The sequence below is a fragment of the Prionailurus viverrinus genome, chromosome D2, assembly GCF_022837055.1.
Source record: "Prionailurus viverrinus isolate Anna chromosome D2, UM_Priviv_1.0, whole genome shotgun sequence".
In the NCBI taxonomy this organism is placed as follows: Eukaryota; Metazoa; Chordata; class Mammalia; order Carnivora; family Felidae; genus Prionailurus; species Prionailurus viverrinus.
The window spans coordinates 31,998,826-32,009,845 of NC_062571.1; the positions used below are offsets into that span (position 1 = coordinate 31,998,826).

General features: G+C 58.8%; 1 protein-coding gene across 8 annotated transcripts in view; it reads left to right on the forward strand.

The window, feature by feature from the left end:
- The window catches only part of PALD1 (phosphatase domain containing paladin 1), a 74,771-nt gene extending 68,201 nt beyond the window's left edge, over window positions 1-6,570 (forward strand). For 6 of the 8 annotated variants that reach the window (XM_047825881.1, XM_047825879.1, XM_047825878.1 and 3 more), the window contains 2 exons: window positions 2,831-2,986; window positions 4,952-6,570. In XM_047825881.1, the coding sequence (XP_047681837.1) occupies window positions 2,831-2,986; window positions 4,952-5,279 (484 nt within the window). In that variant the 3' untranslated portion in view covers window positions 5,280-6,570. Of the gene's footprint in view, window positions 1-2,830; window positions 2,987-4,951 lie in introns of those variants that run through there. The other 2 variants (XM_047825883.1, XR_007145424.1) reach the window with 2 other exon arrangements.
- The last annotated feature ends 4,450 nt before the right edge of the window (window positions 6,571-11,020 follow it).

Here is an 11,020-nt window from a genome sequence, read left to right on the forward strand (position 1 = left end):
TCTAGGTAAAAACTTCTTTTAATTTTTTGTCCACTTCCTGATTTCTTTTTTTTTTTTTCAATGTTTATTTTTGAAAGAGAGACACAGAGCACGGGTGAGGGAGGGGCAGAGAGAGAGGGAGACACAGGATCCGAAGCAGGCTCCAGGCTCCGAGCTGTCAGCACAGAGCCCGACGTGGGGCTCGAACTCATGAACGGTGAGATCAGACCTGAGCTGAAGTCGGACGCTTAACCGACTGAGCCATCCAGGGGCCCCTCCGCCTCCTAATTGCTAAGCAAAACTGCACTTTTTTGAGCCCCTGGTTGGTTGGTCCTTAAAACAAGGCACCTGTCTTTCTCTGCTCCATTCGTCTTCCTGCAGCAGCCATGGGGCCATTTCCACCCTCACATCCGCCAGAAGCCTTCAGTGGCCCCTTTGTCCATCGCATCAGGGCCTGGAGTGGCTTCCACACCCTATTCTGGGCCCCAGCCTCCCCTGTTGCCCCCTCCCCTGTCAGTCTCCCTTGGACACACCTCACTCTCTGACCCCTTTCCTCCCCCTCTCAGGGCACCTTCCTGCCCTGCTTTTTCCTAACCCACCTCTAATATCACCACCTTTTTTTTTTTAAGTGTATTTATTTATTTTGAGAGGGACAGAGAGTGAGTGGGGGAGGGGTGGAGAGAGAGAGTGGGACAGACGATCTGAAGCAGGCTCCAGACTCTTGAGATGTCAGCAGTGAGCCTGACGCGAGGCTCAAACTCATAAACTGAGATAATGACCTGGGCTAAAGTTGGACCCTAACCGACTGAGCCACCCGGGCACCTTTTTTGATGCCCGTCCTGGTCCAGCCCCCTGCCCTGCCTTGGTCCCCTGACCCGGTTGCTCTGGGTGCTCTGCAGTTGTCCTCTGCCCCCCACCCAGACTGTGAGTGTCACTGCAGGCAGGGCCTACGCACGCTTCCTCTTCCTGTTGTAGCGCTCTCTCCTGCTCCATAGATCACCGTGGCTCTTCATGGTTTACAGGTGCACCTTACGCGCTTGAGCAATCCCACCTCCAGAATCATGGGGGCTGACAGGTGAAATGGCAGAACTGGGACCAGAGCCCCATCATGTCTCCCAGGGAGTCAGAGCAGTGGTTGTGGGCCCTCCCTGCTCTGGGGCCCCATCCACTGCCCACCCTCCACTCCTGCCCCATCCCTGGGGACCCAGAGCTCCCTCCAGATGGTGTGGGTGGGCTGGCTGTGCAAGTTTCCGTAACCACTTGCTCCATCCCGGGAAGGCTGTTACCTGAGGCAGAAATGGGGGGTAGGGGCGCTCAGGCCCTGCAAACGGTCCCCCTCCAGCTCCTGGTTCTTGGGGCTGTAGGTCATGTCATGTCTGGGGCCTTCCTGCGGCGGCCCGGAGGAGACACACTGGGCTGAGCTGTGTCCCCGCGAGAAGGCTTTCAGCCAAGGCCCGGCTGTTGGGAGGTCGCCCTTCCTGGTTCCCGGAGGCCCTGGGCTGGCTGTGTCCCCTCCCGCAGATGTTTCTGGCACCCGAGGGAACAGCCTCTGAACTACATCTTCTTCCTGGAGCACAGAGAGCTGCTCTGGGCCCTGGGTGGGGGCCTGGAGGGTGTGGGGTGAGAAGGGGTGGAGGTGAGATGAGGTGCCGTGTTCCCTCTCCGGGGCTCAGCCTCCAGGCTGGGCTGCATGTCTGTGGCAGGTCAGAGGAACAACTCAGACCTGGTGGCAGGGACACTGTCCAGCAGGGGAGCTGACTCCGTATGTCTTGGGGTGCCCACCGATGCCCATGCCAAGAAAGCCTCAAGAGGACCCCATTTAAGTCCCCTTCCTCCTAAGCATTAGCCTCCTGTGAGTCTTCTGTTAATAGGTCACTCCTACCCCCAAACCTTCAGTGGCTCCCCCCATGCTAAAGCCATGGTGCTATACCCTGGCCACAGAGTATCACCCGGGGAGCTTCTTGGAATCCTGATGTGTAGGCCCGCAGGCTCCCATCTGATCGGTCTGGGCTGGGGCCCCAGGCATCTGCATGCCAGGGTAGGAACTGGGCTGGAGTAGAGGGTAGGCTTCCACACTTGGCTGCCAGTCCAGTTCCCCTTCCTGTCCCCTCACACCCTCGTTCCAGCCAGGCCAGCCCCTTCCAGTCCCCACCTGCCGGGCACCGGCCTCACCTCTGCACCGCCCCACAGGCTGCTCGCTCTCTCCACCCACACAGCCCAGCCAAATCCCACGCTCTCTGGGAAGCCTATCTTTAATCATGTGGCTGTCCTTTCTCTCCCCAGCATGTCACCTGGTGCTGTTCTCCTAGAAGCTGCCCAAGGTGGCTCGTTAAACAGATTGATGTCCCTCCACCCAGTGCACACACAGCTCTTTCTCCCCTCAGCCACCGGGTCTCTTGTTGATCCCCGGCCCTGGTGGCCTTTCTGGGATCTGTCCCAGCCTTGTGGAGGGTAGGGCCAGGGCCGAGGGCTATATTGACTCCCTTCTGCCCCTGATCCTGAGCCACTTGAGGAATGGGCGAGGAAGTCAGCGAGGGACCGGTTGGGGTCAGAGGCCAAGAGGGGGCTCCCCCTCCCAGACAGCGATACACTCACCTGCCCGTGAGCAGCTGGAGGCCACAGAGCCTGGGCCATGGGGGTGTGGAGGTGTGGGGGGTGGGTGAGGCCATGCTGCATCCGCAGTCGGAGCCCTGACGGCTTAGCCTGGCCATCTGTTGGCCTCTCCTGTAACTGGGGCATTGCCCTTGGCCTTGCTGTCTGAACCCCTTCCTCCTGTCCTGGTGCTGGTGCCGAGGGCAGCCGGGGTGTGAGCGTGTGGTGTGTCTGACTCCCACCCCGTGCCGTCTTCCAGGCCAAAGCGGCCAAATCGGAGCCGGAGGCCCGGAGGCTGCAGCTTCGGAGCCTACAGTACCTGGAGCGCTACGTTTACCTGGTGCTCCTCAACGCCTACCTCCACCTGGAGAAGGCCGACTCCTGGCAGAGGCCCTTCAGCGCCTGGATGCGGGAGGTGAGATGCGGGGGGTGGGCGTGGGGCTGAGGCCACCCCTCAGGCACCCGTACTTGGTGGGCAGTCGGGAAAAGCTGGATGAGTGAGTGCCGGAGGAGGAGGAGGGGGAGGAGGAGGGCGAGCAGGCATGTGGGGGCCCTCGGTGCGTCCCCGAGGCTGACATTCCCCGGTGCTCCATGCCCATTGTTGCGTTCACCCCTCACCTGTGCCCTGCGAGGGGCAAGATGGTGGCGTGGCCCCTGCCGCCTTCCAGCTGTGACCTCGGACAAGCTGAGCCCTCTAACCAGCAGTCCTCAGCAGTAAGATGCATCTTGTTACTGTCCGTACCACCTCAGGACGTTGGCGGGGGTGGGAGGGGGAGTCCGTGAGACATACCCGGTGCCACCTTCTGGGCCCTGGGTAAGCGGGGCTGCCTTACGTGGCCACTCTTACTCTCCCATTGTACAGAGGAGGAGACTGAGCACAGAGTAAGTACCGCGTTCACGGTCAGCACTAGGGCCAGTTGGTTCGCTGCAAAGCCCACCGTGTCTGGCCTGAGACACTGCCCTCTCGTTCCGTCTCCGCCGTCCCTCTCTCTGCTTGGCCTCCCGGTTCTCCTAGTTCTTCCTCCGGCTTGGCTGGTTTTGGGGGCAGAGCTGCTGCCTTGGCACCTCTAGGTCAGGAGAGAGGCCTCCTCCCCCCGCTGGGCAGAGCAGCCTGTAATTACCCCTCCGCCCGGACGCTGGTCTCTCCTGACCTTGCCGGCCTGTCCTGACGGTTCTAATCTGGACTCGAGGCTGGAGTTAGCTCCCCTGGGGCAGGCGGGACGGAGAGTGGGAGCTGGTGACCCCGCCAGAGTGGGCATAGGAAGGGCACGGGGGCTTAGGTAGGAGTGCGGGTGAGGTCAGAGCTGCGGGAACAGAGGCAGAGGGACCATGGCAGTGGCTGCTGGCTGCTGGGTAGTTGGGCTGAAGGCAAGCCTTCAGGGTGGTCCTTGGGCAGATGCGTGTTGAGTCAGGAGCCCTGATGGGGGGTGGATCACACCAAGTCCACATCAGGGCCATCCTCCTGAGCAGGACTGGGCTCGGCTTCCTCTTTGGACCCCTGGGTGGGACGGATGGAGGTAGTGGGGGACTTTAGACACCTCTGCTTGGGCTCCGCTTGGAGAGTAGAAATTGGGGGAACCAGGGGCTGGGCAGGAACTTGATCCCCTCCCCAGCTGAACCTAGGTGGCTCGTGTTGGGGGCGTATCAAGGAAGGAGAGAACTGGTCCAGTCCAGCGTGTGGGCTCCAGCCTCTGGGGCCCTCAGTCCCTCCATCGTGGGGATGAGTGGAGGGTGGCGGGGGGAGGGTTGCCTGGGGACCGTTGGTCTGAGTGGAGCCTGAATCCTCCCCATCTCCAAGGATGGTGGAGAGAGAAGGGGGCTGGTTGTTGAGTGGGTTGAGTCTAGTGCCGGGCCCTGGGCTGCTGGGCCCAGGGCTGCATGGGGAATGTACAGGGAGCCCCCAGCCCGCCCTCCTGCACTGAGGCCTGCGGTGGACCTGCCTGGTTCACAGCCCGAACACACAGCCACAGGGCTGTCGCTGGCTCCTGTCTCCCCGCTGCCTTCTGTGCCCCTGAGCATCTCAGCGGGAACATCAGGGCGGCACAGGCACAGGGGCACTTGGCTTCCTGCGCGGCTGTCCATTTCCTTACTATCTGCTGGGTGCTCTCTGTGCTCTGTAGCCTTCCATCATGGTCGTGGGAAGTGGAGCCTGTTGTCCCCGTTATAAGGGAACTGAAACTCAGAGCGGCCATTGGCGGTCAAAACACAAACTTGCTCGGGTCGCTGAGCTTGGGGAAGGCAGCGCTGGGCCCCAGGCTCACCTGTGTGTTTTGGAGCCCAGCGCAGGGAGGAAGGTGTGGTGATGTGGTGGGGGGGGGAGGGGGGGCGGGGTGACCCGTCTCCCTGGGAACTCCGCCCCCATCTCTGCTGTCTTCCCCAGGTGGCATCAAAGGCCGGAGTCTATGAGATCCTCAATCAGCTGGGCTTCCCCGAGCTGGAGAGCGTGCAGGACCAGCCCTTCTCCGGGCTGCGCTGCCGGTGGCAGGAGCGGAGCCACGGCCTTGAGCCCGCCGCTGCTGGAGACTTCCTGTAGGAGGTGCTCCCCCGCCCCTGTGTGCCCCCTCCCACAGGCGTGCTCCAGGTGCTCCTCACTGGGAGCCGTCCTGAGGAACCCATTCCCCAGCTTCCCGCAGAGACTGGAGTGGGGTTGGGACCCTTTTTTAAGAAGAGGTTTTGATAGGACAATTAGTGCACAGGTATACTTGTAAACCACAGGCGCACGGGCCCGGCGTGTGCCTTGCAGACCGAAGATGGCTTCCAAGGAGCTCAGTCCCCAAGTAGCCACCAAACGAAGCCACGCTCCACTTGCACGCATGCGCTTTCCTCTCCCGCTTCCGAGCGGTCCTCACAGCCTCAGGTGCAGAGTCCGGTTCCTTCTCTTGCTTTCTCTTGCTGCCTGCCCTCCTGCTCGGCTTCTCCCCTTTTGCTGCCCGAGCACTGCCCTGGGGCCCCTGGCTCCCCGGGGAGCGGACAGGGCTCTTGGTGGCCTCTCGTGCCCCTTCTCCTTCCTTCCCCTTGTCCGTCTCCTGGGGATGGCAGGACTGTGAGGGTCCCCAAGGAGCTGGAAGGGAGGGGTCCTCTCGGGAGGAAAGAGCTTCTAGAAGGTGGATGCGGCCCCGGGAAGAGGCCTGCTCCGTTTCCCGGGCGCCAGGGCGGGAAGGGCTGAGGAAGCCAAGCTCCCAGCAGTGGGTCCTTCTGTGCTTCTTCCCTGCCCTGGTGGCCTAGATGGCTCCAGTCCCCATCTGCTGCAGCAGGAGCCCCGAGGACTGCTGGGTGACCCTGAGGGAATGGTGAAGAGGGCTAAGGAGGGTGTGAGGGCTCACCTGGGTTGCAGGCCATCCGAGCTGAGGATCCCCCCCCGACCCCCCCCGAGCTTCCCTCCAGAGGGAACAGAAGGGGCTGGTGAGCAGGAGGCTGTCCCGACAGTGGGAAGGCCGCTGGGAGGGGCGGGAGGGCGCGGCCCTGTGGAGTTGAGTCTGGCTCTTCCTTTGGGGACCGTTCTCCGCTGAAGCCCAGGGGCCGGGCGGCCTGAAGGCTGACTACGTGGCCCTCCCTGGTTGGGTGCGTGCGCTTCTGTGGAAAAACAGGCGGATGTGTCTCTGTTCCCATCTCCCTAGCATTGGAAGGAATTGGGCTGTCTTGGCTGAAATCTGCGAAACTACTGTATGTCCATTCCCTCCCTTTTCAGATCTGTCGGGTTTGTTGATTTTTGCATATATTAGAGAGTTTTGATTTCTTTGCAGACAAGGTCTAGAGGAGGGGTCAGAGCTCAGGCTGAACCGAGAGGGATCCTTTGTGTTTTCACGGTTGGCCCTGGCTTTCAGCTGTGCTGGGACCACTGGCCGGTCACTGCGCCTCTCTGCCTCAGTTTCCCCATTTGTAAAATGGGAGAATAATACTTGCCTACCTACCTCACAGGGGTGTTGTGAGGACTCATTTGTGACTTTGTTTTTTGTACAGAGCTTTTGAGCATTAAAAAAAAAATGGCTAAATGTGAAACGTGCCCCGCCTGCTGATGTCTGTAGTGTGGGGCAGATGTTACAGACGTGATACAGCTGCGGTGGGTGGGCAAGGTGAGTTGAAAGCACCAGCCCTTAGTGCTCCCAATTCTTGGAGAAGGTAAGTTTTTCCTGACATCCCTCTCCTTCCTTCACACCCTTCATGCGTTACCGTCTCACTCAGGATGCCCAGGGCTGTCCAGCAGCATACTAGGCTAATTCATACTCAGATGTGAAGGACTGTTGTGTTCAGAGACATGGAGCAAAATGGAATCTCAAGGGTTATGATGGAGGGTGGACCTCAGCCTCTACTCCCTCCTCTCACCCCCGCAGGCTTTCCTTGGCCCCTTCAGGCCCCCAAATGCTCAGACACAATTGCATTGATTAATGTGTGAAGAGGCAGTGAGGAGAGTGAGGCGGAGAGCAGACCCCGGGCTTTCTCCCCACGCTCTCCTAGGGTTAGGGGAATGAAAGACCTCTGGGTTCTAGTTCTGAGGTCAGCTGGGGGGTGGTCAGGATGGAACCCAGAGCCCCATGTGCTGGGGTAGGTGATCTTCCCAGTCTGGGAGGGAAGGCCTCCTGGGGTTACCTCCCCGCACAGCAGAGTCCAAGGATGCCCCATGTGGCTTCCGAACGTGAGTGTGGAGACATGCACACCAGTGTGTGTGTGTGTGTGTGTGTGCGTGTGCGTGCCTGGTGGGGGAGGGGCGCTTCTTTGCCTGGGGCACGAGGGTCTGGGTGGGGGGATACGCAGGAGTGGATGGTGTTCACGGGAGTGTCCCCCCGGGTACCCTGTCCTCCCACTGCCCCCTGAGGGCCTGGCTCCCGCACCCTAGCACTGTGTTCTTTCCCAAAGGCTTCCGGGGCTCCCGGGGGGCCTGCCACACCGGTTTGTCCCTGTGCCCAGACCAGACGGCCTTAGGTGGGACCCTGCCTGGCTTGGGGGTGTACCTGTAGGGGCCGATGAGCACACGCGGGCTTCCATACATAAGGGTGGGTGTGTAATTTGGAGATACCTGAAAGTGGGCCGTGGGCGGTGATTGGACAGGTACGAATTGGTGTGTGGACAGGGACAGGCCGCCTTCCGGAGCCTGTGGCATTTCAGGGGAGAGAGTGAACGAGTCATGTGCACTGGGTATGACGAGAACGGGTATGGCACGGGGTGCTGGTAGACAGGAGCTGTGAGGTGGAGTACAAGGTCAGAGTTCAGCCTGGGGCCCGGACTTCCACCGCTCTCTTCTGACAGAGCTTCTAGAATGAGGAAACAACCGAGGTTGTGGAGCCTGGGGGCAGACTATGCCTGGAGTCAAGCCACCTCATCCCAGGACCCCACGGCACCAGTGATCTGAGCTCCTCCTGACCCTGTTTACCCTCCCGGCCTTGAGCAGACACTAGGAATGGGCCATATTCTGTGCAAGAGGGGCCCCCAGAGGGCCTTTGGTTTCCCTCCTCATCCCAGGAACCAGTTTAGGATGAACTGGAAAAATGGAGGGCCCGCCCAGAAGTTGCTGACAGGTCTTCCCTGCCGTGTCCGGTAGGGGACCCCCAGCTGCTTCTGCAGAATCAGCACTGTCGTATCTTTATATTGGTTTTACCTCACAAGAGGCTGTTTGCCTTTTTTTTTTTTAATGTGTATTTTTGAGAGAGAGGGAAAGAGCACGAGCGAGGGAGGGGCAGAGAGACAGGAAGAGAGTGAATCCCAAGCAGGCTTTGTGTTGCCAGCACAGAGCCCGACGTGGGGCTCGATCTCACAAACCGTGAGGTGATGACCTGAGCTGAGGTCAAGAGTCCGACGCTTAACCGACTGAGCCACCCAGGCGCCCCAAGGCGGTTCATTTTTTACTCACCTAGGTAAAGCATGATCAGCTGCTAGTTGTGAAAATTTGAGCAGTATCTTTGTTCCCCCAGCCCCCACTCCCTCTCCCACCCTCTGGCTCTGGAAGACACCCGTGTCCCTAGAGCGGCCCATGCTGGTTGGGCCTTTCTCCTGGCTGTACTGTCCCTGGCTGTGGCATTCCCTGAATACCATGAGACACACCCCTTTCTCTGCTCAGGCAGCGGGAGCGGTTTGGGCATCCATACCCTGGCAGTTGGGTTGTGGACCACCTTGTGTCTCTGAGTCTCCATTTCCTCAACTGTGAATGGGATGCTTATTTGGAGGGTGAGATCAAAGTTAATGTAGGGTACGAGACCCGGAACAAAGGAGCCCGGCTGAGATGCCACCAAAGAAGTGATGTGGACACAGGAGGCTCCTTAAAAGTCAGGGACGCTGGAGCCAGGAGGCAGGTAATGCCAGGGAGTCAGGGGCCGGTGGCAGCCTCCAGCTCTCCGTCCGGGTCTCCTTCCCTCCTAGAGGAGCCGGGACGAGGGGACAAAGGCACTCCTCGGTGTCCCATGCAGCTGTTCTCTGGGAAAGCCATGCTGACTTCTAAATGACCAGAGCGGGTGTGGGGCAGCCTGGTGGGAGGGGTGGTGGGTACAGGCCAGGGAGAGGCCTTGGGAAGGGCTGACGTGGGGGTGTCCTGGACGAGGCCAGCCGTGGGGGATCCCTGGCTGAGCTAGTGGCCAGCGTTTCTGTACGTTTGCTCACTTGGATTAGGGCAGACCACCCGGCTTCTAGAAAGTTTCCCTGCCTTTGGGTGGCCCCGGACCAAGCAGGGTTGGGTCAGGAAGCTCCAGGGGCCTCTAGAGCTGGGCACCTTCTGCCCATTGTGGTGCTTCTCCAACTGGCAGCCTTCCCAGGGCTCTTCCCAGTGCTCGGCCCAAGAGCGCCTCAGGCCACACGGCCGCGTGGGGCCCTTCCTTCCCGCTCTCCTTTCGCAACTGTCAGACCCGCATCGTGGGCCCATCCGAAGGCCCTCCCTGCCTTCTTCCCCTCCCCCTTTATCCTTCACAGGGAGTTCCCCAATAAATCTCTCCTACATCTCATCCCTTCTTGGCATCTGTCACTCTGAGGACCTGATGACGCACCCTCACTTTTGTCTTGGCGCCCGCCCCCCCCCCCCCGCCCCCGCGAGAGCAACTGCTTTGTCCCCTCTTTCTGGTGACGGTCAGCTTTCTCTTGGCTCTGGCAAAATGACTGCCTGTCTCCAACTTCATCTGTTCCATTTCCAGCCGGACTCCATTGTCTCTTGTACTGCTCTCCCGTCTCACGTGAGGAGCCACAGGTCCTGTTGACGGGGGCCGGGAAATCATGGCTCAGTCTTTGAGGGTAGATGGGTGGAGGAGAAAGAAGTTGGTACCCCTAAATCTGCACAGGGCGGTGCAAACTTCCGGTTATTTTCTAAATAAGAGGGCTGCCCATTTCGAAGTTTTTGGATACGCCCCCTCCAGTGTGTCCCCTGGAGATGTCCTACCTGCATTCCCAAGGAGCAGGTGACGAGCCTACTGTTCCTGCTCTCGTCAGCATTTCCCGTTGCATTTTTTAAAAGTTCTCGCCAGTTTGGTAGCTCACAATACAGCATCTCATACTGGTTTAATTTTATATTCCTTTTAAATTGATAGTACGCGTGAACTGTAGTTCATGGATATTGGACACTTACGTTCTCTTTTCCGAATGGTCCGTGTCTTTCGCTGACTTTTCCTTTGCGGTGTTGGTCTCTTTCTTCTTGATTTGTAAAGATGGTGACCCTTCATTTCCCATATATGCTGCATTATTTCTAGCTTTCAAATATCATCAGACGCACACGTTCCCTTAGAGGGAACGTCCTCTCCATTCTGCTGTGGCCTCCGTCTACACTGCAGCCAGTCCGTCCTCAGATCAATAACCTTTGCTTATTTTATTCTGTTCTGTAGGAGAGTACTTACTTTGTCAGGCATTGTAGTTGGCTTTGTTGACGGTCATCATCCCGTTCAGCGCTCCCAACAATACCACAAGGTGATGGTATGACCCACATTTTATGGATCGGGATACGGAGGCCGGAGGGCATCTGATTCCAGGCCCTTGCTTATTTCACAGGTGGGTGTTGGAGCCAGCAATACCAGAATCCTCTTTGGTACTGGCATCCCCTTTGACATTGTCAGTGATTGAATCCTTCTGGAAGGGTGCCCTAGCTCTCTTCGGTTGGGTGGTGGAGGGGTTGAGGGGGACAGAATGATTTCTTTGAAAGCCCTCCCTTAAGGTCTTGTGGTTCTCGGACTTCATGCTGTTCAAACCCCCACGTACTTTCAAGAGGTTCCCCTCAACACCCACAAGAAGGCTTATTTCCTGTGAGTCATGGTGACAGATTTTCTAAGACGTGGGCCTTTTAAGTGTCATCTCGTACCCCCCTTAGCTTATTCTTTCCTTTTCCTACCCTCTGCTCACGTCACCCATGCACAAGGCCCAGGTGACAGCATGTCTACGCTATCTCAAAGTAACTGTCATTCTGTCTTTGAACTAAATGAGGCCATCTTCTGGGCTGAATTAAACACCCAACGGCTCATGACGGCACCCACTTCCCCCTTTCCAC